This window comes from Mus musculus, chromosome 7 (assembly GCF_000001635.26).
Source record: "Mus musculus strain C57BL/6J chromosome 7, GRCm38.p6 C57BL/6J".
NCBI lineage: Eukaryota > Metazoa > Chordata > Mammalia > Rodentia > Muridae > Mus > Mus musculus.
Window position 1 is genome coordinate 144,407,047 of NC_000073.6, and position 24,659 is coordinate 144,431,705.

Here is a 24,659-nt window from a genome sequence, read left to right on the forward strand (position 1 = left end):
TCCTGACGCCTCTAGCCCTGTCACCCTGGGTGGGGCTCCCAGGGATGCACCTCACCTGGCTCTCTGGTTTGCAGTCCGTGTACGAGCGCCAAGGGATTGCTGTAATGACGCCCACGGTCCCTGGGAGCCCGAAAGGCCCATTTCTGGGCCTCCCTCGAGGTACGATGCGAAGGCAGAAATCGATAGGTAAGAAGCGTGACCCTCCACCCGAAGACGTTGCCCCTAAGCTTTCCAACATAGCCCTTAGCTCCTCAGGGATTCTGGCCTCCTGACTCCAGGCTCCATGATGGCCTTGGAACCTAGACCCTAGACACTCCCCACCGGGACTGCCTATCAGGGGGCAAGTCCCCAGCTTCTCTCCAACAGGCAGCCCCTTGAACACGGTGGGGGTGTGAAACCTTCCTTTAGAATGGTTTCTCTAATCTCCTGACAGTAGAGAGAGCAGGGAGGAGGGCGGGCAGGGTGGGCAGACCCCCTCCAGTCAATGTTTCATAGGCTGAGCTCAAGGGACACACTTCTCCGGGTGGCTGGGTCAGGTCTGAAGCGCTGTGTGTAAGAAAGCAGCTTGCCTTCCTCGCTAACATCCCATTTCCTTCACTGGCTCGGACAGGGCAAGGGAAACCTCACCCCTCAGGACAAGAAAGACCTGAGTGTGGTCCCTACCACATAAACTTTCTGGAAGTCTAGGCTACTGCTGGACACAGTGGAGCCTTAGCATGTAAAGAGAAGGGGTATGCAGCCTCCAGCCTCAGCAGAGCACTGCCAGGAACACTGCTGCTCTGTGTGTTCCGGAAGCTCCTCCTGCGGCTGCTGCCAGTGACATGGCATGTCTGTTTTTAGTCAGAGGAGGAGGCAGGAGGCAGCATCTAGGCAGTAATGACCATGGTGGCGTCTGCAGCTTGGGTGGCCCACCCACCCCTGGCACAGTCAGGGCCGGGCTTAGCTGTACACACACCTTATTGTATTTCTGGATCTTTCTGGCTAATAACAGTTGATTTCCTCCTGTCAGACAGCAGAATCTTTCTATCAGGTCAGTGAACCAACCCCCCACACCCCAGTTTGGAATCTGTAACTTGAATGTATCCCAGTTTACTTTATAAGGGGTATTCTTAAATTATTACTCCTTGGGAATGTCACCATTAGGCGACAACTCACAGTGAATGGTACACAGAGATCTCCTTCAGCAGCAATCCTCTGAGATGCCAAATTAGCCTCCCACAGGAGTATGTTCAATTTGGAATACCCTTATCAAATGGAAGTTCTCATGAAATAAGTGACTGTAGTTTGTCCTGGGATTTTTTTTTTATTTCAAGTAATTCATTTTGTTGCCTCTGAAAACCTGCATGCCCCTGTGTTGAGAATTCATCCCTGGTGTCTGCGCTGTGTACGCTGCTTCTGTCTGTGTGTCTTAGGCTGTACTGTCACACCAGCTGGTACATACACCCAGGGAAAGCTCAGGTCACACTGTGGCTTCAGCCACACCCCCACTCATCACACACACACACACAAAATCACCAGTCAAGTCTCAGAACATGGTTCTGCCTTTGTTCCAAGTCATTGAGGCTTGGTTAACCATGACAGCTAACCTCAGCTCTCCAGAGAGTCCCACAGGCCCACATCAGAGCTTCCGTGGACATGGCAGCTGGCATGGAGTAGCTTACTGGCATCTTATAGCTGCTGTGGCCCAGGACTAGGTGGAGAAATCAAGTCTCCCTCCCTTCATGGACAGAGTCCATGCCAGAATGGCCCTGTCTTTCAAGCCAGCTACCCGCTGAGGGCTGAGGAATTCAACACACACAGAGCCTTCAGTGTGACCCAGCAGTAGCAGGTGACAAAACTGGTCAATGTCCCTTTGGAGAAGACCACACAGTGACAGGAGCAGCTCCTCCTTGCACATTTGGGACACTACTAGGGAGACAGCTACTCTAGCAAGGTAGCAGGTCTACCTGCTAACTGGACAGGAGGGACAGCAACCTTGACCTTTATGCCATTCATATAGCACCTCAGGGTCAGAAGAGAGCCTCAGTCCCTTAGAAACCCTCACTAGGTCTGAAAGACGCAAAGACGGATATCACCTGAACCTCACACTTGTACCCACAACCACAACTTTGGATTCAGGTTGCCAGGGCTTGGCCCTGTTTCAGGCACTTACCACCTTTGCCTCACTCTAGACACCACACCATGCCCCAGAGAAGCAAATCCCTACATGCGTTCGTTCATCATAAATACCTACCTGTCTTTCTGTTTCTGGCTCCTAGAAGGTGTGTGACTAACGGCAGCATCCTGGCCTGTGCTGTGCTTCCTAACAAGTGTCTCCTGTCTGAGTCTGTGGAAACACAGTGTATTACACAGTCCTGAGGACTCCAGTGCACTTTGTGGTTGCTGGGCTTAAAACACCGTGTTCTCTGCTTGCAGGGATAACAGAGGAAGAGCGGCAGTTTCTGGCTCCCCCAATGCTGAAGTTCACCCGAAGCTTGTCCATGCCAGACACTTCTGAGGACATCCCCCCTCCGCCACAGTCTGTGCCCCCCTCTCCCCCTCCTCCTTCCCCCACCACATACAACTGTCCCAGGTCCCCGACTCCAAGAGTCTATGGGACAATTAAGCCCGCGTTCAATCAGAACCCCGTCGTCGCCAAGGTGCCCCCAGCCACCAGGTCTGACACTGTGGCCACCATGATGCGGGAAAAGGGGATGTTCTACAGGAGAGAGCTGGACAGATTTTCCCTGGACTCAGAAGACGTCTACAGCCGCAGCCCCGCCCCACAGGCCGCCTTCCGCACCAAGCGGGGACAGATGCCTGAGAACCCGTACTCAGAGGTGGGAAAGATAGCCAGCAAGGCCGTCTATGTCCCTGCCAAGCCAGCCAGGCGGAAGGGCGTGCTGGTAAAGCAGTCCAACGTGGAGGATAGCCCCGAGAAGACGTGCTCCATACCCATCCCAACCATCATCGTCAAGGAACCCTCCACCAGCAGCAGCGGCAAGAGCAGCCAGGGGAGCAGCATGGAGATTGACCCCCAGGCCACCGAGCCCGGCCAGCTGCGGCCAGATGACAGCCTCACCGTCAGCAGCCCCTTTGCTGCGGCCATCGCTGGGGCTGTGCGTGACCGGGAGAAGCGTCTGGAAGCCAGGAGGAATTCCCCAGCCTTCCTCTCCACCGACCTGGGAGATGAGGACGTGGGTCTGGGGCCGCCTGCTCCCCGGATGCAGGCCTCCAAGTTCCCAGAGGAGGGTGGGTTTGGTGACGAGGATGAGACGGAACAACCGCTGTTGCCTACCCCCGGGGCAGCACCCAGGGAGCTGGAGAATCACTTCCTAGGTGGTGGTGAGGCTGGTGCTCAGGGGGAGGCTGGGGGACCCCTGAGTTCCACATCCAAAGCCAAGGGGCCTGAGAGTGGCCCAGCAGCCCCCCTCAAGAGCAGCAGCCCAGCCGGCCCTGAGAATTACGTGCACCCACTCACAGGGCGGCTGCTTGACCCCAGCTCCCCACTGGCCCTGGCACTCTCAGCCAGGGACCGAGCCATGCAGGAGTCCCAGCAGGGGCACAAAGGAGAGGCCCCCAAGGCTGACCTTAACAAGCCTCTCTACATCGATACCAAAATGCGGCCCAGCGTGGAGTCCGGCTTTCCTCCAGTCACCAGACAGAACACCAGGGGTCCCCTGCGACGGCAAGAGACAGAGAACAAGTACGAGACAGACCTGGGCAAGGACCGGAGGGCGGACGACAAGAAGAACATGCTGATCAACATCGTGGACACTGCCCAGCAGAAGTCAGCTGGCCTACTGATGGTGCACACAGTGGACGTCCCCATGGCCGGGCCACCCCTGGAGGAAGAGGAGGACAGAGAGGATGGGGATACAAAGCCAGACCACTCACCCTCCACAGTGCCAGAAGGCGTTCCCAAAACCGAAGGTGCTTTACAGATCTCCGCTGCCCCGGAGCCCGCCGTCGCGCCCGGCAGGACCATCGTGGCGGCGGGCTCCGTGGAAGAGGCGGTGATTCTGCCATTCCGCATCCCCCCTCCCCCTCTGGCATCCGTGGACTTGGATGAGGACTTTCTTTTCACAGAACCGTTGCCTCCCCCCCTGGAATTCGCCAATAGTTTTGATATCCCCGATGACCGGGCAGCTTCAGTTCCCGCTCTGGCTGACCTGGTCAAGCAGAAGAAAAACGACACCTCTCAGCCCCCTACGTTGAACTCCAGCCAACCAGCCAACTCCACAGACAGTAAGAAGCCAGCCGGTATCTCGAACTGTCTGCCCTCCTCGTTCCTGCCACCCCCCGAAAGTTTCGATGCAGTCACCGACTCGGGGATTGAGGAGGTGGACAGCCGGAGTAGCAGCGACCACCACCTGGAGACTACCAGCACCATCTCCACGGTGTCCAGCATCTCCACGCTGTCCTCAGAGGGCGGCGAGAGCATGGACACCTGCACAGTCTATGCAGACGGGCAAGCCTTTGTGGTTGACAAGCCCCCAGTACCTCCAAAGCCAAAAATGAAGCCCATCGTTCACAAGAGCAACGCACTTTACCAAGACACGCTCCCAGAAGAGGACACGGATGGCTTTGTGATCCCCCCACCTGCACCCCCGCCCCCGCCGGGCAGCGCCCAGGCCGGTGTGGCGAAGGTCATCCAGCCAAGGACCTCCAAGTTGTGGGGTGACGTTCCAGAGGTCAAAAGCCCAATTCTCTCAGGCCCAAAGGCAAATGTCATTAGTGAGCTAAACTCCATTCTGCAGCAGATGAACAGGGGGAAATCGGTCAAGCCCGGGGAAGGGCTGGAGCTGCCGGTGGGAGCCAAGTCGGCCAACCTCGCTCCAAGGTAAGTTCCCAATCAGCTTGGGGAATGTGTGGTCCAGTGCTGGCCAAAAGAAACCATTGGGGAGCCACCTATGCAGCCGAGAAGAGGGGACCTGCATGGCCTCTGCCACACCCATTAGGCTATAACCATGTTGCCACCATCCTCCTGTCACCGGACTACGGCAGAGCCAAGGCCATGGCTGCCATGCAGCCTATGACACACCTTCCTAAAGACACATAAAGGAACCAGATTGCACGGGACCAGGCCCACGGTCGCTTCCAGAAGGAAGCTTTGGTCTCTGCTCCGTTTCCTCTGGCCCTTTGCCAGGACTACCTCAAAGGCAGGCAGAGCTCCATTAAAACCCAAACTGGTCAGCAGAGGTGGCCAGTGTCTGAACATGGGTGTACCATTCCCTCTCCCTTAATCCCCCTTGGGGTTGAGGATTTGGAAGGAGCTGGGTCATTGCTCTGGATGAACACCTGCCCCTCTGCTGCATCACCCCACCCAGGGGCAGACGTCACAAAGAAATCACTGCCAGCTGCGCCCGATGGGCCGTTTCCAGCCTCACGTAGGGCTTAACAAGCTACCTTCATTGGGATGGGGGGGGGGGTAGAATAAACACATTCTTCCTAAGTCCAAACAGAAGGTTCTAGAACAGCCCCCTGTGTGGTTTCAGGATGGTACTCGGCAGCCTTGCAGGCCCCACCCTCACTCATGGCCTTTCTGTTTTTGTTCCTTGTGTGATGTACACTCGTGCTGTCTTTCCGCTTCCGTGTGTGTAGTGCTCAGCCTCTCTGGCTGACAGTTGAGCTCAGGTTTCATCGGTTTGACTAATGAAGTCTTTCTTTATTCTCCCGCTGGGCAGGCATCTGATTCAAACAACCGAGCCCATTAATCAGGGACATCACACTGCATCTGAGTCTTGAGGTTTGGGCTGTGAGCCACAATTCTTCCTGTTACCTTTTGGTGTGGTTGTAAATGGAGGACTTGGACGGCTCCTTAACTCCTTTGAGAAATACTGATTGGCGGCTGTTGTAAAGAAGTGTGCGGATGCCACCGCTTGGTAATGGGAAACCTGCTACAGGTGGTGTGCAGAAGCAAGCTCCCGTGGCTCCCTGCTAGCTTGGGCGGGCCTGCAGAAACCCTCCACTCTGGTGGGTGGGAGGTGGGGTAACCACACACCTGCATATTTTAAACATGTCCAGGAGTCTCACAGCAACCTTGGAATATGCTTGGTTCATATTTTTCCTCTATAGAGTCTTTTATGCCACAGCCTCTTGTGAAAGTAATATTTGCAAGCCCTTGGGGTGGCGTCCCTCACGACTGGGCAGCATGATCCTGTGTGTTAAGTCCATTCTTCAGAGAGGCCGAGCAGGTATTGCAGCCTCTCTCTAAAAGTGAGGTTACAATAGCTGCCCAGTCTTCAACAGGAGAAAAGCTGAGGTGGCCGCTGGCATTGGGAAGGTGCGGGGGGGGGGGGGGGGGTTGCAGGGGAATTCTGAATCGCAGCAGATGACCCTTGCTGCCTTTCTTTTTCTGGTTAGACAATGTCTGGTGGCTCCCAGGAGAGGGAAGGAGACTTACCCTCCACTGGGGGCTGGGACTATTGTCTTTCCCTACTCCAGGTAGGTGCCAGATGTGGGCTGGGTGCTCAGAGAGAGCATCACTAGCACTCAAAAACTGGCTCCACCCAGCCAGTCTATTCCTGGCGCAGACCTCTCAGAGCAAGGACTTTAGCCAACGCCTACAAAGGACCAACAAACATTGGCCATTCTGTCACATAGGTACCAGCAACGTGGCCATCAACCAGCAGAGAGAGAAATCTGAGGCAAAGAGTCAAAGGGACTGTATGGGAAGGTTCTAGAAGCTGAGGCTGGGGGTTGGCTTCGGAAAAAGGGATCACCACTGAAGACCATCTACAAGACTGAGCTCCTGGGAAGAAAGGAACCGCCATTAGACCTAGAACTCCCCTGCTAATGAGGGGAGAGATGACTGTTGTTGACCTCAAGCAGTAGAGGAAACACAGGCCTCTGACCCTCCTTTTCAAATCTAAGGATTGCACTGGGTTGGGCATGGGCTTAGGGTCCTGGGATGCCAGCAGCAACTGCGAGACACAGAGGGCCACAGGCTGGGGTAGCCGTTCACAGAACCATGCATGCATCCTGTATGGGATATGCAGGTGACCGAGCTCTGCCTCTTGCCTTGGTGCACTGGCCTCTTGCCTACATTGCTCAGACACCTCTCCGTTGCCTTCACTGCCAGGCCCAGGATGACAACTAGAGATTCACTCAGTCTGAGCATCTTGCTAATGCCACTTGTAAATGCTTCTAAAAGTTAAGTTGTGGACCACCCTGGGCCAAATGAGGTTCAGAATCAAAAGGAGAGAAAGAAAATGAAGGTTTCAAGAGATAACTGAAAGCTGGCCATGCTCTCTGACGTGACACACATTAAGGCAGAGAGACCCTGTTTCCTCAAGCATGACTGCTCACCAAGGAAAGCCTGGCTCTCAGCGTGTTCCTCAGTGGTTCCACCACATGGGCAAGAGCTTTGCTGTGCTTGTAAATTGAAATAATGGGCCTTTTGCTACTTGGCAGCTCCAAGAGACCTCGTCTTATGCTGGCACCAGGACAGGATCCAGGAAGAGCAGAGAGTTAGAAGGCCTGGCATTTGCTTCCTGGGGTGTAAGCAATCTAACTTTAGGATACCCGGGGTTTAGTATACCCAGTAGACTGACCCCAAGATCAAGACAGTGTGGAATTTAGACATATTTAACTACAAATATATTGAAAAAGTCAGCTGGAACTCTCTTTCAATATATTTGTGTATATGTTAGTGTATGATATCAGAGCCACTGAAAGACCATGGTGCAAAGCCGTGAGCAATTCTGGCTATAGGCCTGATGCTGAAACCTGTTCTCTTCCAGCATCCTTGGGAAAACCTCAGCTTGCGTTCATCTCCCCCTAGAGCACAGGGTAGGGAGTGCTCCAGGGAGTCCCCACCGCTCCTCTCCGAGGGTGTGGCGTATGCAAACATGGATATGCAAACATTTCATGGGTAACCTTGGCATGTCCTTCAGTTGGACAGGGCTTTTGGCTTTCAGAGCCTCCTGTCATCTGAATCTGGCCCACAGTGGAGGCAGCAGGCCTGACACACATTTTTACTGCTTCATGGATCTAAGCAGAGCACTTAGGTGTCCTGGTTAAAGTGCATAGGGCCAATGACGAGCCATGGTAGGGAGTTTACTAAGCTGCTACCACTGTCTACAGCCCAGTACCAAGCCCAAGAAAGAAGAGACAAGAGGACATCACCACAGAGGATTCTGCAGTACAGTCCTCCACAGCTGGGAAACGTAGTCATTGTCATCCACTCAGGCAGCTTGTTGATGGCCCAGGACACCAGGCGCCATATGGCACTCAGAATTTGTCATTTAAGAGAAGCACGTCCCTGTTAAGAAAGCATAGCCAGTGTTCCCTTGGGGAATGCCAGCTCTTGAGGTGAGAAATGGCCAAAACGAAACAACAGAACTATATGTAACAAGTACCACGGAGAAGACCAGGCTCCAAAAGGGCAGAACTAGGATGGAGCTGGCACTCAGAGGAAGGGTATTTCAGTGACCTAAAGTTCACACCGGAACCAGTTATGCAGAAACCAGAAGCATGGAGCCCAGGACATGATGGGTGGAGCATGTGAGGCTAGGCCAGATCAGACTCTCCATGCCCGTGGGGGGAGTCAGCGTCAACCCACCAGGCAGGGGAGTGGGCAGGCTGTGGGGACACAGGATTGCATCCAAGGGATGAAAACCACGCACAGACTTATCATGGCTTACCAGGAGTGGACTCCAGTTTGTTGACACTCCCGGGATGCGTGTCACATGAGGAAGATGCTTTCAAGGTCTGTGCTGAAGACAGGTGGTTTCTGTTGCTAGAGACAAGAGGTACCTTGGAGACACTGGAGAGCTAGACCCGGCTGCCTGTCTATAAGCACTGACTCCTCAAGCTGGCTGTGACCAGAGACCAGCCATCACATCACTCAACAGGATGAAACCTGTTCTCTTCCAGCATCCTTGGAAAAACCTCAGCTTGCGTTCATCTCCCCCTAGAGCACAGGGTAGGGAGTGCTCCAGGGAGTCCCCATGGCTCCTCTCCAAGGGTGTGGTGTACACTCTACTGCCAGCACTTTGTGGTGAGTCCACAAGGGGCAGAGTTCGGCCTTCACCTTTCTGAAGCACACAGGAAAGAAACAGTGGTACTGAGGAGGTACAGACACCCAAGGTCCCTGGGCAGGCAGCGCTCCAGGTGCTGATGGGGCTTCACTCAATCCCTGCCACCCCTGCTGTCCTCCCAGGGCAGTCCTCCGACCCTGGCCATTGTCCTCTGGCTCTCAGCTGGGTCACCAGTATTAATCAATACGATTGTTAAACTGCTGTGACCACCTGGTCCTAGAGCATGGGCTTCTGTTTCATGACGTCTCAAGCTCTCTGCACTGCCACACAGCTCTGGTACCTCAGTCACCAAGCAAAGCAGGAGGGTGATGGCACTGCCAGGGAGCAGCACTCAGTAGTGAGGTGAGCCCTGCTGGGGACAGCCTGGCACTTCCTGCCACTATCCACATATTAAGGTGACTAGTCTGCCAGAGTCTCTTCCTTTGACCACCAAACAAACGGCAGGTCTCCTTTTTAGAACATATTTATCTATTTGTATGTGCAGTGGATGTTTTGCTTGCTTGTGTGTGTGTGTGTGTGTGTGTGTGTGTGTGTGTGTGTGTACGTACGCCATTTACAGGTAGCACTTGCAGGGGCAGAAGAGGGCACTGGATCCTCTGGAACTGGAGTTACAGATGGTTGAACCATGTGTGTGGGTTCTGGGAAATGAACCTGGGTCCTCTACAAAAGCAGCCAGTGCTCTAAACCACTAAGCCGTCTCTCTAGACCCGTCAAGTCTTCTCTCTTGGTCTCATCCCTCTTTTGACAAGATCCTATCACAGGTAAACAGTTCTTCCTGAAAGTAGGTGCCTTCCTGTCCTGGCAACTTGTGAGCAGGGTGGGAACCCAGACAAGTGTGCTGAGCCTGAGACAGCTTCCTCGGCAGGAAAGCAGGCAGTGTCCCACAGCCATTCCTTCTGTGGTTATGTATTCTGTTCCCATTCTGGAGAGAGGCGTGGAGTGAGCAGAGTCCTCACAGTTCTCTGAGCCTGTGGTGACTGCAAGGCACCAGGATCAGAAGTGCTGAGGGGGTCCCAACTTCTGAGACTCAGGCAAACACATGACCTGGCTCTCCTTCCCGTGCCCCATTTGTGGAAGCCTAGATAGGCAGAGCAGCTTCATAAGAAAGCAGGCTGATGCCCAATGGGGTTCTATACCTGTAATGCCAACGCTAGGGAGGCTGAGGCAGGGGGATTTTGATAAGTTCTAAAATAACCTGGGGCTACAGTGAGACTCTGTCTCAAGTCACTAAAAAGAGGAGAGAGAGGGGGGAGGAAGGAGGGAAGACAAATAGCTTAGAATTTAGTGGCTCATACAGAGGGGAGCCTGGGACTGAGGGTCCATGCCTCAGAACCCTAGCATTAGTGCTGGCCCCTGAGGAGCCTCTGGCCCACACCTCTGCTCAGGTTCAAACTGAGTAACCACAGTGTGAGTCTGGTTGCCCTTCCATCTCCCCAGCTCATCAGCTCCTGCCAGGAAAGACAGGTGAAGAGCGTCTGTGAGCAGCTGGATTCGCTCTTGGGCTGGTTTTGTTTTGTTTCTTAATTCTCACATTTTTTAAATGAATTTGATTTTAAAAGCAGGCTAGAGATGATCCTCCCAGAGGCGGGTGTTTGTGAGTGTGTATCTATTCTAAATCAGGGTAACAGACTTCTGTATATGCCGCCCAGCAGCCCCGCCGTTGCCTAGCAACATAATGATCTGCGCACACGGGAGGATCCTGTGAGTCATCACTGTGTGATTCACCAGGAAGGAGGCAGGCTACCCAGAAGGTGCAGAGCAAAGCCGGCAGGCAGACCAGTCCAACTTAACTCAGCAGTTGTCATGCTGGGTGGGGTACCGGTAAGCCCCAAGCATGTGGCCGGACCAGATCCATGCCATTAGCCACTAGGCTGGTCACCATGTTGGGGTGTAAACGTGATACAGAGCCCTAGCCTGGGCAGGTTGGCCTGGGTCCACTGGGAACAAGATTCATTCTTTCCAAGTCAAAGCCAAGTGAGGGAAATAGCTGTGGGCCACTTGTCAGAGATCCTTTCTTTCTTCCGCAGTGCCTCATGGCACGCCAGAGAAGGCAAAGAGTAGTTCCCTTGCTCGTATGAGTGCCTGCCCCAAGCCCCCTGGGCTGCCTGCCAAGAGGGCTCTGAGGTGCATTGTTCAGCCAGGGTTCAACCTACCATGTTTCCACCCGTGAGGAGGCTGCTGCCTCTCCTTGCTTTCCAGTCAGTTCTGCAGTGTGGTCTCAACCGTTCCCTGTGTCGTTTCCATTTGCTCCCATGGTGCTGTTTGCAGAAGAGGGTCATGCTGAGCAGAAGTAAGTGCGGCGGCCTGACCAGATTTGTGTGTCCGTCCCGTCCCCCCCCCCCCCCCCCCCCGTGTGTCACTGTCTCTGCTCCTACCTCTGCTTCCCAGATTCAGCTGCCTGCTGGCTGAATCCGTCCTGACCAGAAGGCCAGCCCAGTCCAGGGTGCTGGCTTAGAGACCCTTCAGAGCAGTGCCTGGGTATCTGCTGGCCCTCAGGGGACTGGCATGCCAACCACATGGCTCCAAAATAAGGGTCAGGCCAGTGCTGGGCACAGAACTTCACAGCTCCCTCCCAATCCTTCACTGCCTTACTGGCACTCAGGAGCTCCTGTAGGACACCCCCTGCCTCCCCCATCCTGAAGTATCACATGCTAGAAATGTGCCCCCCTCCCCAGTTGCAAAGAGCCCCTGGGCAACTTCAATGCTTATCCAGGCTGAACCTGGAATGGCTTACCCTACAACCAGGAAATCGTTGGGTGACATAGCATGTTCTGCAGACCCTTAACATGTCCCTGGCCCACCTCTCCATGACTAACTAAAGCTGAATCTTTAGAGTTCCCCCGAAAGCTGCAAAGCCCAGATGGGCTTCAGGACCTTAACTTCATGAGCTGCCTCAGTCCTGTTAAGATGACCCGCACACTGCAGGGACAGGCTCTCTGAGCAAACTTTGGTGGGAGGGCACTCTTGGACTTACAGGTACCTACAGTTCCCAGAAGCCACTGCTGCAGGTCCAGTGCTCCCACCCACAGCAGAGTCCTAGTCCACTGAACTCACACCTGCAATGTCCAGGTCTCCCCTGCAATGTCCAATATTTGAAGTAATCATTGCTAGCCCTAGTAGGAATAGTCCATAGAACAGAGAGGTCACCTGCTAATGGCTTCATCCAGACACACAGCAGGCTAAGAAAACAAACAACATCCCAGGAAGAGAAAGAGGCAGTGGAAGGTCCAGGGACAACTGTATGTTGCCTCAGACTCTTTCCCCTCACTTATGATCTGAGGAGGTCCTAGTCTGCTAGTATGTATGTGCCCTGCAAGGGAACTAAGTAAGGGGTCCCTAAAGTTCAGTGGACTGACACCATAGTAAGGAGTTTAGCTCAAAGCAGGCCCTGTGACATCACACCCAGAATCCCCACCCTGACAGTTATGAGGTGGACTGGGGAGCCCTCAGTTCTTACCAGTTTTATGCAGGGCATGAAGGCGGGGCTAAACTCTCAGCCATTTCAGTCTAGCTTGTGCCCATGGCAGGATGGACCTTTCCAGAAATGAGAGGTGTGTGGTGTGTCTACATTCACGTGGGTGAGCCCAGGTCAAGAGACACACCTACTTTCTTTAACCTGGTGGTTGTCTGCAGTTTGGCAATAGAGCAGGAAGCAGTGCTTAGAGAGAGGCTTCACCTTCCTAGGTGTGTGACTAGAAAGTCTTCAGCAGCCCTGACTAACATGGTCAGAGAACACATTTCATAGAATGACCACCCCCAGATAGATGGGTGAGAAGAACTTCCTAGTCACTCAGGACCTCCTCCCAGTGCAAGTCACCCACCTACAGCAGGCCTGATAGGCTCTGTGAGAGTTGAACCTGTCTCTCCCTATTCTGAGGACTTCACTTACCCAAATGTAGCAGGAAGGACACCACTGGGAAAAGGACCTTCTGTCTGCTATGGTAATAGGGACAGACGACCCTGCCAGCAAGTCTCTGCCTGCAGGGAGTGCACTGCTATACCCTGAAGCCTGCTGTCAAACCTTCCAGTCAGTGGTAGGCAAGGTTCCCTATGAAGAGGCCACCTGCAGAACTTACCCTGGGACACACTAGCAACCTCTGTGCCCTGAGCATCCAGGGAAAATCTCTTCCAACCCTACGTCCCAATTCTGAAGTAGGGCTGGCCCTGCATTTGTCTGAAACCCAAGAAATTTAACCCTGAGCAGACCCCTGACAGGCTGCTGAGAAAGGGCCCCTGGGAGGTGTATGTTGTTGCAGAGGGCCTGAGCTCATTCTGGCCTGCACAGAGGGTCTCTCCAGGCGCCTCCCAGCCTGGTCCAGGTGAGTGGTTGGCTTGCTGTGCTGTGCTCCACCTACATCCCTCTGACTGGCATGGTTGTCTGTATCACTGCCAGTGCAGACCCTCTGCTGTGGTGTGGGTGCCTCCCCCTCCCATCCCATGAGCCTCAGTGACCCAGAAGTGATGTTCTTCTCTGTCTTTGCTGTTTCAGAAGCCCGGAGGTCATGAGCACCGTCTCAGGTACACGGAGCACGACGGTCACCTTCACTGTCCGCCCTGGCACCTCCCAGCCCATCACCCTGCAGAGCCGGCCCCCCGACTATGAAAGCAGAACCTCAGGACCTAGACGCGCCCCAAGCCCTGTGGTTTCACCAACGGAATTGAGCAAAGAGATCCTGCCCACCCCTCCCCCTCCGTCCGCCACTGCAGCCTCTCCCTCCCCCACACTCTCAGATGTCTTTAGCCTTCCGAGCCAGTCCCCTGCAGGGGACCTCTTTGGCTTGAACCCAGCAGGACGGAGCAGGTCACCATCTCCTTCAATATTGCAACAGCCAATCTCAAATAAGCCTTTTACAACTAAGCCTGTCCACCTGTGGACGAAACCAGATGTGGCAGACTGGCTGGAAAGTCTGAACTTGGGTGAACACAAGGAGACGTTCATGGACAATGAGATTGACGGCAGCCACCTGCCAAACCTTCAGAAGGAAGACTTGATAGATCTTGGGGTGACTCGAGTTGGGCATAGGATGAACATAGAAAGGGCTTTGAAACAGCTGCTGGACAGATAAGGGTGGCTGCCCTGGGCCTTCACAGACTCCTTTCTTATAAGTAGAGATGGGCTTATGTTGAAATGTGTGGTGGCCAAGCAGAGGCTGACAGCACCAACCTCCAGTCTGTGGGTTTGTCTCTGGGTACCCAAAGATGTGCTGTGGGTGTCCCTTGGTGTGGCCAAACTGGGGCCACAGATATCTTGGGTGGCTTCTGTCCAAAGGGACAGTAAGGGGGTTTCTGTCCTGGTCTCAGAGGCTGCCATAGACGGTATGTGGGACCCTCTCCTCCTGTGGCAGACACCAGTGTACTCCAGATACCTCCTGAGGCCTCCCTCCTCTGCCTTCTGGGCAACTCTCACCCCTCAGCCCTGGAACACAGCCTTTCTTCAGGCCTTTGGCCTCTGGGTGGGCTCATTGGCTCTGTCCCTCCCCTGTGCTTGGCTCTCAGTGAGCAGTTCCAGGTGGAGCCCTGCCTGAGCCAGACTGTAGAGAACACTGTCCCATCCACCTCTTTGTCCGACTCCTGTGACGTGCATCGGAGCTTCTTTGGCCCCTAGGTCCTTGGCAGTGGTGGCTGTGGACAGGATCGTGCCCTGCTTGCTTAACTTGCTGTCTTTATTTCTGCAAACAGATTAGCATAATTCCAGGGTGGCCAAAATGAAGTCACACGGAGTTAGTCAAAGCACAAAGTCACGATCCTGAGGAGGAGGGAGGCCTGGCTGTAGAGCCAGCCAATGTGTGGCTGCCCAAGCCCACAGCCTCCTCCAGGGCAAGGACAGGTGTCTGCCCAGAGCATCTGCCCAGGAGGGAGAGGTTGGGGCTCTTGAAATTTACTCTAATTGGATGTCTGCAGAGCTCCACAGAGGTCAGAACAGGTGAGCAGCTACTTTTACAAGGACAAGAGGACCTGAGGCTTGTGGTAAGCATGGCTGCCATCGGGAAGCTGCTGTCCTCCCTGGTAGCAGATGGAATGCCATACCCTTCATCTGCACCAGGCCTTGGCTGAGCATCCTGCCGAGGCAGCCCTTTGGCTCTCAGAGGCCAAGAAAGGTGGAACTCAGGGGCCTTTCTCCCTTCTCTCACAAAGTGGGGATCCCACCAGCTTGTCTTAACATCTGGCTCTCAGAGAAGCCCGTGGTCAGGACCTGGTGGAGGACAGAAAGTGGGGCACAGGCTGTGGCAAAGTTTAGGTGTGTGTGGAAAAGAAGGTGGGGAGCATCGTGGACCAAGCCTCACCTCAGGCCCAGCCACCTGAGCCCACCCTTCTCGTCCCCAGATGTCTCCCTCCCAAAACAATACCTCTAATGTCCCAGGGAGGTCACTGACTGCACACAGCCACCATGCAGCCAGCCAGGCTCCCGAAACCCCCTCTCCCCCACGCTCAGAGGAGACTCGAATGTCAGGTGACGGTTTTATCATTTCAGAACTAGCCCAGCCCATCTCTAATTATAAAACATCTTTTTCCTTTTTTTTTTTTTCTCTCTTCACTTATGCTCACAACCACGTGTCTGACGAGGCCTGGAACAGCGCTACAATGAACACATAAAATTTAGCAATTAAAAAAAATCTTTCTTTACTGCAAGTTTAAATATGTGTACAGATAGTTCATAAGCACAATACTTTAAGAAGAAAATGGCTGGTCTACTAGGCAGCCTCTGTGCCACCCAGTGCTGGAAAACTAAAGGGAAAGGGGGTTGTGGTTTAAAAATACCATTTCCTTGGGACAATTATACAAGCGACCTTTAAAAAATTAACCTTCCCTGGTCACATCCGAACCTGTGACATCAAGTTGTTTTTCAGCTTTTGCCACAGTTTCATCATTGAAGGGCAATTATTTCATCAAAAAGATTAGAACCCATGACTCTGCGGTTTCTCCAACAACAATGCACATACATGCATACTACACACACACACACACACACACACACACACACACACACACACACCCTCATGCATCCACCACAACCCTTGTTATGGAGACCAGACCTTTGAATCTTATTCTGTCCCCAAAACCCTTTGCAGGTCAACCCTAACTTCTGAGTCATCCAGTCAGCTGGTACCAGGTGACTGTTGAGCACCACGCTCTGGGTTCCCTCATCCACAGCATGGCGAATGAATGAGTAACACTCCAGAGATGCTGCAAGTCCAGACACTGCGGGTAGCCACTGAAGAATTCAGAGAGTGTGAAAATGTGGCCTCGCCATTAACTTGTCTTCCAATGGGTGGTTCTTCGAAGTCCCCTCAGTGTGCCATAGCACTAGGCTCCTTTCCTTTGCTTCTGGTTGGCATTACCTCTGTGCTCAGTGCCAGGCAGATGCTAGGCAGGAGAGACCTGGTGGCTTGGGGCACGCTGAGCTTAGGCAGCAGGTGACAAGCTGCGACTGCCTTCCTTAGACTTCAAGCCACATGCCTCCAAGCAGAAGCAAGCTGACTGTCAGCCTTGGAAGCTGATAGGCCAGCTTTGCTTTGCAGTGTCTGGTCACAGGAACACAGCTGGACCTATCAGAACTGACCCCCAATCACCCAAACACACATTTGCCTAGATACTGGGTCTCTGTCTCTGACAGTTGATTTTGCGCAGAAAGCAATAGTCCCTCATTGAAATTGCCGCCCATTGTTCCCCCGACACACACTCGGACATGTCAGGACCAGGCCCTACCCCAGGACCCTCTTCAGTGGTGAACCAGATGTTAAACTGCTCATGAGGACCATGTTACCACTATTCCAGGTTTTAAGATCAACTTTTGTTATATACTGTAATTTAAATAACTGCATAAATTTACATGCCTAGTTTCTGTAATATTGTGTATACAAAACCAAAATCTCTCAAGCTGTAAATTGTGTATACCCATCAGGATCCCTACTCTGGGACATCCGTGCGCATTTTAGATTTAATTCATACAATTAAAAACTCAATGTGACTGCTGACGTGCTGAAACTTTACATAAGAATTATTTGTGATACTTTAGTTAATAAAATGGTGAGGTTTTTTTTTTTTTTCCTGAGTTATTGAACAGGCAAACATTACCCAGCTGACCTGGCAATGACCTTTTGTGTGTGTGCGGGTAGGGGGGCCACAAATATTGATTTTTTTTCTCCCATTAGCAATTTTGGGTTTTGAATATGAACATGTTTCACACTATAGTTTGTGTGTAACGACACATGTCACATTACCTTTGTTGCTGTTAATTTTGTGCTCCTTTTCTTTTTAGACTTTATTTATTTAGAAGGAGAGAGAGGAAGAGGGAGAGTGAGGGAGAGTGAGAAAGTGAGAGAGAGAGAGAGTTCCTGTACTTTGCACTTTTCCCCCAAATCCTTCAATCTCTTGTATGGCAACCAAAATTACTGTAAAAAAAATAAATATACTCTTGCAATAAGGTTGTGTTCTGATTACAAAGGAGCTGACTCCCCCTCCCCCGCCCCTCCCCCCCAAGAGCAGGCAAACTTGCCATCAGAAATAGGGTGTTGTTTTGCACACTTCAACCTGCTTTACCTGGGCAAGGTAACAGGATGGCATCTTCCCTTCAGCCACTTCACCTCAGGCCCGTTTTCTCAAGTGCCCTCGTTGTCTAAATGAAAACCTTGTATAGTATTTCAAAATTGTGCAAAATGTCAAAAATGTGACCACTCCTGTGAGCACGGGTCCCAGGCCTGGCTGTCCCTTCTGTCTCAGGGGTGGGTGCAGGGCCACCAGAGACTGACCTCCGCTTGCCTCCTTCTTTCCCAGAAGGAGAGGTGTCCTCACAGCAATGAGGGCTGTCGGCCGGCCAGGGACCACGGGAGCAGAAGACTGAGTGGCTTCTCTGGCTGACCTAAGCAGGTGCTGCTTCTACAAGCAGCAGTGGACTAAGGCCAGGGCAGAAGGAGAAAATCTGGGTCTTTGGCAAACATCTGGACCAGGAGCTTAGGGCCATCTGTGTGCTCCTGGAAGTATATCTGAAAAGCACTGAGCCTCTCTGGCCTCCTGAGTTCTTCCCCAACAGGGTCTCTCCTTGAGCACACCCTTCATCCAAGCAGCAGCCACTGTGTCCCCATCTTTGTCCTTTGTTCCCTGTGCTCCTCCTGTAGAGTCTCCTCGACCATCAGCTCCCCTTGCTTCACTGTCTGACAGCTTTTTCCAGACCTCTCGGTAAACTGGGCATCCATCAGGGGACATCTACCGGCCGACCTTCTCTGTACTTGAACTGTGTTTAAGGCATTTGCTCCCCAGGGGTCTGGACCATGCTGCACCTGCAGAGGCCCTGGGTGGGAACATCCTGTGTGTGGGAGGGAGGGGGGTCACACAGACACTGGCATTCAGACTGCCTGCTTTAGGTAGTATCTGGCAGTGTCCTGTGCCCTGCCCCAGATTCTAGCAGCCCTCTGGCTCCACCCCTGCAAGTCCCCACTGTCCTGATGATGCTGTTTCTTCCTGCACTCTGGGACGTGGGTCTGCAGCTCACAGTCTTTGCTGGTTTGTATTTAAAAGTCACAGCAGCCACTGTTGGCGACTTCTACTAGAACTCTGTTCACAGCCAATCTGAAACTTTAATATTGAGCCTTCAATAAATTCTGGATAGAGAAATTGATTTAAAAAACAAACAAAGTGTGTGCCTTGGGTGTTCTGAACTAATCTGCATAAATACCATACTGTAACTGTACATTTGATAAGAAGATCGATGTATAATGTAGCTGATTTAAACAAAATAGTTCTAGTGCCTTGTCTTCTGAACTGGAAGCCCATAGCAATGCACAACCTAAAGAAACAAAGCCCGACTGGAGAACTGAGTGCTGAGAGGAGCTAGGCCCTGTGCAGGGCCCTTCTCATCAGAAGACTGTGGAATACACAGTCTGTTATGCTTAAAAAGAGAGAGAGAAAGAGAGAGAGAGAACGTTGAAACAGAATTGTGTTATCAACTAATTTTCCATTAAAAATGCTCTCTGCTATATCACGTCCAGTATTTTCATTTAAATGCAAACATGTTTTAGAGAATTATCATGGGGGAGGCGGTGTCATTTCTGATGGCATCCTGGGTGGGCAGCGCTTGTATTATAGCGCCCCCTGGTGGCACTGGCCAGTGCTGCTTACCGAGGGCAGCGGTGGTCTTGGTTTTATGTTTTGCTAAAAATGACAAAATATGTGCATTCTCATGACTGAGACTAGACATTAGAAGCATGTCGGTGTGACTCTAGTCTCACAACTGTCAGCTGTTTCCAGAAATTCAAGATGTCAGATTTCCCTGAGTGGCCTCCATCCTTCGTGTGGTGGACACACTCTGGGAGCAAGCATTTTGTCCCTGGATCTAGACTAATCACAATTATAGTGATCCTCAAGGGACTCAGCCAGAGAGGGGAGTGATGCCACCACACACCATGTCTCCTTAGCCTACTGATGGCAGAGGTAGGGTGGACTGACATGCCATAGAGTGGTACTGTCACACACACACACATACATACACTCACACAAACCTTAAAGATACAAAGAGTGCCTCAGACCCAGAATCCTCCCACCAAAGCTCCAAGACTGTCATGAGGCTGTGCTACAACCAGCAGGCTGTGAACTCACCGGTCACAGGATTTAGGCAGGGTAGGTCCCCATAATCCCAGAAGCTGAATCACGGAATACAGAGGGGCACCTTCTTCCTAGTGTTAGCACTGCACCCACACAAGGCATGTGCCTGAGGGTCAAGAGTCCAAAGGTGAGACTGGACACTGCCCACAGGCACTGGGTGAGATGCCCAGGTATCCTAGAGACACAACCTAGAGTCAACTCAGCAACTCTCTTGGCTGTTCATGGAAATCAAGCCACCCTGATGTTGCCCAGAACTGAGGGAGTGTGGAGAACGCACTGTATAAAGGCAGTGGCATAAGCAGAGTGCAGCCTGGGCACAGCAGGGTTCCCTCCAGGAGTGTGTACCAGCTACAGGGCAGAGCCTTACTCCAGGGCACTTCAGTCTCAGTTTTGGAACTAAGTCCTGCTTGAGTCATGGAAAGGAGAGTCCCAGTTTACTACTGTGCAACCTCCCTGGCCAGGTTCACCTGGAAGGGAGAAGCCACAGATGCCCTAGGAATAGGCCACTTGGTCAGAGTCCACACCTGATGACAGGGTCATGACCTCTCCCTTTCTCCTTCCTGAGTCATTAATGCAATTCAGGGATTCTGGAAGCTCAGTACTGCCCAGGATCACACCCCACACAAAGTTTATAGAGAAGAGAAGAAGGCTGGAATCAGAAACAGACCACCCTAACTTCCTTACCTGTCTGTGGTCAAGATTGCCATACACAGGGACCCTGACCTTCAAATAGAGGACCTAAAAGAAAAGAGCACCTGTAGCATTGACTGTTCCCTGAGAACCGTCGCAAGCTGACGTCCCTTTTATAGATGTAGGAACTGAGGCTCAGACATGTAGATGCCATGTGGACAGGAACTCCAAAGGCCCAGTTCCCAACATGGGCGCACACAACTGCCACTCACAGCTAGGAACTACCTGCAGTCTCTGGTGTTTTTCTCTGATGCCCATGGTGGTGACCTGGGTGCTAGTCCACCACAGTGGCTTTTCTTCCACAGCTCCCTCTACTGGTGAGAAGAGGGCTTTTGCCTTTCTGCCCCTTCCAGATCACAGGTGTGACAGAGGAGGTCAGAGCTGAGGAGGACAGGGGCAGCCATAAGCATAGACCCACTGCCCTGAAGCCAGGAAGGAAGCCAGAACAGGACAGCCGCAGACCTCCCTGGCTGTGGAGCACACCCTCTGATCCAGCTCAAAGCAAACCCTCCACTTTCAAGCAAGAATCTGTGAACTGTGACTGCAAAGACCCCATCAGAGACAATGAGCATGCAACAGCTCTAAGGAAACCCTACGACCTGAATCTTTCCGTCTCCACAGCAGTCTCCTCCCTCCCCTTGAACCAGCTTTTTGGGAGAGAGGGACACTCACTGGACCGTGTAGCTGCTCCTCTTCATTAAGGGGAAGGAGACAACAGAAGCTGAGAGCGTGAGAGACAAGCCTGGTTTGTTTACAGCAGGCACATGGAGACTGTTGCCCTGCCAGTCTTCAGCCATGGGCAGGAAGGCAGGCTCGAGAACATCTGACAGGAGGTGCATTCTGGGAACCAGGAAACCAGAACAGTTAGTGATGCTGGGCTCGTCGCACTGGGTTTGAGGGTCATCCCCTCACTAGGTGCACACTGGAACATAGAAGAGGGACCCACAGCCTGCCCTTCTTCCCACCCCGACAACATCTCTTCCTACAGCCCTTGGTCCTGGACATTTTCTTCACTTTCCACTCTGAGACTGTTCTCATAGCTACAGTATCCCTGACTCCTCATGGAGATGTCTTGTCTTGAACAATACTTTCTGGGATGGCATGGCTATTTCTGTCATGAGTGAATGTGGTCACCTACAGGGGACTTCCATGAGATTGTGTCCCCAATGGTCACTATCTGGAGAGGGTGTTTCCTCGTTCTTGGCATCTTGTTCAAAGAACTGAAGAAGCACAAACAAATGGAAAGAGAGCAGGGGCTTTATTCAGAAGCAAAGCTCTATTCAGCAAAGAAGCAGTGGGCAAGAGGGTGTGAGGCCCCTCCCTGGTCATAGCTGGGCTTTCTTCTGTGGATCCAAGGGGAGGAAGTGGCTGCCAGGTGTGGGGTATGGGTAGTTTTCCATTTGTTTTTATTTTGGGGGTGGGGTATTCAAGACAGGGTTTCTCTGTGTAGCCCTGGCTATCCTGGAACTCGCCATGTAGACTAGGCTGGCCTTGAATTTATAGAGATCCACTGGCCTCTGCCGAGTGCAAGGACCAAAGGCTTGCATCACTCATCGTACCTGGATGGTTTTCCATTTTGATTGACAAGTTTGGGTTACGTAAGTCTTATTCTCTGTTCATTTTCCCTCCCATGATGCATCTGGATTTAACATGTGCTCATCGATACACATAGGCATAAGATGGGAACTAGGGGGTTTTCCCTGAAAGTTCACTCTGAGGACACATTTGGCCATTCATTCATCCAAAACCAGTCCAGGATGGATCTGCACACTGCCTCTAGGTCCCAGATGTATTCCATGATATTTGACCCCAAAAGAGATGTGTGGCTCATGCCTCATGGGTACCCCAGGAGGTTTCAAGGGAGTGCACCACACCTTGCCCTACATATTAGCAGTTAAAGGATCCTGAAGGGAGATGCTACTCCAGCAACATAACCAACTGGAAGCCACTGTTCCCTGGGAGAGACCCCTCACCCTCGATTCCTCAAGTGATCCCCTAGCCCATGCTCCTGCAATGGCTCCTCCCCCACACTCTGCTAGTGACTCCTTGTCCAGGTCAGGAACCCCAGTTAAAACCACTGGCTTACCAAGCTGAGCTTGGGTGGACTGTTTCTTTGATCTGTGGTTGGCCTCCCATCTTGCTATGGCCTTCATGGCTTGGGATTGACCTTCACACAACAACAAAGAGAGACAGATAGACAGAGAGAGGGGAGTGAAGGAGGGAGAGAGGGAGAAAGGGAAGAAGGTAGGGAGGGAGAGAGAGAGGGAGAGAGAGAGATTGGGTGGGTCATATGAGCTGAAGGAGATGATCCAGCAATAGCTGGGAAACGGCATGTTTTCTGTATATGGCCTGAATGAGGAGGAGGGCTAGCTAACCTCAGTCCTGGGTCTCTGTAGCAGACACTGTCGGGTGTCTATCATCCAGGAGGAGGACGCTATGGTTGATGTATGGTTTCCACACACATTGTCAACACCCACACACAGGACGTTGCTTTGCTAATCCTAAGCCTGGCCCAGGAAAGGTCTTACCCTTCCAATGGGTCTGAGGCACTGAGGTCCTTGACGTGGCTGTGCTCATGATAATAATACACATTCACTCAGGACTTCATCCATTATCCACACTGTCTAGGGTGAACAGACATTCGTTCACATCTCTCAGGAAAGTTACTGCAACAGTTGGTGCTTACACAGGGACCAAACAATAAAACAGAGATGCTCTCTGAAGGCACATGGGCATTGTGCGTGCCCTGGGTGACGAGATACAACTGAAGTTAAGCTAAGGATGGAGTGTCCACAGGCCAATCATGACACGGCCGTCTTTGTTCATGTTCCATTCAATGCCTTCTTCCTGTGGATGTGGCTACACATCCCTAGCTGTCATCACAAGGTGAAGTGTTGAAGTGTCCGGGGGTGAGGAGCAGGGTAGCTGTCTTCCTCTGTGTCACCACACAGAATGGCACACCTCCTTCATGAATGGAGTCTGCCACATGAGTACAGAGAAGCCCCTGAGCAGCTGGCAGACTGGAGAATAAATTGTGACCTGTGAAGTGACTCAGACAGGACAGGACTGTGAGTTTAGATGATGGGACATGCAACTAAGGCTGAGTCGTCAGCCAAAGGCATTGCCTCTTGTGTCAGGAGGGATCATGAAGAGGAGAGGTGTGTGAACACTGTCCTCCACACTAGATTCTGACCCAGCAGGAAAGGGGTCGGGGTGGGGCGGGGGTGTGGAGATGTTGACTACTGTGTCTTAAGGCTAGAGGATCAGAAAAGACACGTAACAAATTATATCTTTGCAAAGTAGCTTGTGGGGTACCACAAGCTGGAGTTATGAATCAATTGGTATAGTCCCAGCATTCAGGACCACCAGAATGTTCCAGAGTCATCTGACGAGGACACGACCCTTCCCTATGCTGCATTGCCTTCCTAGGGAGAAACAAAAGAGCACACTCATCCCCAGTATGGAAAGCACAGACAGGACAAAGAATCCAAGGCCAGCTTAGTGAAATGAATGGGTTTTGTCTGAGTTACTTTTCTGTTGCTATGATGAAGCACCATAGCCAAAGCAACTTATAGAAGGAATGTTTTATTTTGGCTTACAGTTCTAGAAGGGTGGGGTCCATCATGGTGAACGGCAGGTCAGCAGGCAGTAGGCATGGTGGCTGGAGCAGAGAGCTGAGCTCATGTCTTCAACACAAGCACAAAGCAGAGAGTGAACTGGAAACGAGAGTGGGGCTTTATAACCTCAAGGCCAACTGCCAGTGACACACTTCCTCCAGGGCTACACCCCCCAAACAGCGCCACCAACTGGGAACCAAGTGTCCCGAACCTGAACCTATAGAGGACATTTGTCATCCAAACCATGGTCTGTCACGGTTATAGGACATGTGTAAGCTATACCACCCAAAGATCAGCTCAATCTGGCTTTTCCCTGTCGTGTCCTGGTCCTTCCCTTTTGGAATAAGAATGTCTGCTCTCTCCATTTATATGATGAAAATATGTACATTGTTTTTAATTTTATAGAAGATCTCATTTAAAAGACTTTGGACTCTTAAAATTTTGAAATTTTTTAAGACTTTTTTTTTTTTAAATGGACTTCATTTTGAGATAAGCATGAGATCTGGGTACAAAAGATAGAAGGTTATAGTTTGAAAGTGATGTGTTTAGGTGTCCAGTTGACAAGGGATGGGGTGTGATGGTTAGATTTAACTGTCAACTTGATCCTGTAAATGTTACAGCTCTGAGGGGAAAGGTATCCTGACAGTCGAGAGCCAAGGAATACCACAAAGTCACACAACAAACCTCACACAAGAGATTTATTGGGCAAGACACTGGAGGGTACTGCCTC

The 24,659-nt window shown here is 52.0% G+C and overlaps 1 protein-coding gene and 2 long non-coding RNA genes across 33 annotated transcripts in view; 1 reads left to right on the forward strand and 2 right to left on the reverse strand.

Moving 5' to 3' along the window:
• Shank2 (SH3 and multiple ankyrin repeat domains 2) overlaps window positions 1-18,997 on the forward strand; it is a 447,967-nt gene extending 428,970 nt beyond the window's left edge. For 20 of the 29 annotated variants that reach the window (XM_006508521.4, XM_006508520.4, XM_030242323.1 and 17 more), the window contains 4 exons: window positions 75-186; window positions 1,010-1,030; window positions 2,416-4,822; window positions 13,513-18,997. In XM_006508521.4, coding sequence (XP_006508584.1) covers window positions 75-186; window positions 1,010-1,030; window positions 2,416-4,822; window positions 13,513-14,089 — 3,117 coding nt within the window. In that variant the 3' untranslated portion in view covers window positions 14,090-18,997. The remainder of the gene's footprint in view (window positions 1-74; window positions 187-1,009; window positions 1,031-2,415; window positions 4,823-13,512) is intronic. The other 9 variants (XM_006508525.4, XM_030242326.1, XM_030242329.1 and 6 more) reach the window with 6 other exon arrangements.
• Gm34621 lies at window positions 8,020-12,465 on the reverse strand. Of its 2 annotated transcripts, none has more exons than XR_001778318.2 (4): window positions 12,171-12,465; window positions 11,177-11,281; window positions 8,628-8,722; window positions 8,020-8,245 (listed from the first exon to the last, which is right to left on the reverse strand). It is a non-coding gene; the product is annotated as a predicted gene, 34621 (long non-coding RNA). The 2 variants fall into 2 exon arrangements; XR_003946689.1 differs by having other exon boundaries at window positions 11,399-12,465.
• A 50-nt stretch (window positions 18,998-19,047) lies between the features above and the next one.
• On the reverse strand, window positions 19,048-24,284 carry Gm34561. Of its 2 annotated transcripts, none has more exons than XR_870067.3 (3): window positions 23,912-24,284; window positions 22,399-22,479; window positions 19,048-21,152 (listed from the first exon to the last, which is right to left on the reverse strand). It is a non-coding gene; the product is annotated as a predicted gene, 34561 (long non-coding RNA). The 2 variants fall into 2 exon arrangements; XR_378645.4 differs by having other exon boundaries at window positions 19,048-20,360; window positions 20,985-21,152; window positions 22,399-24,284.
• Window positions 24,285-24,659: the final 375 nt, after the last annotated feature.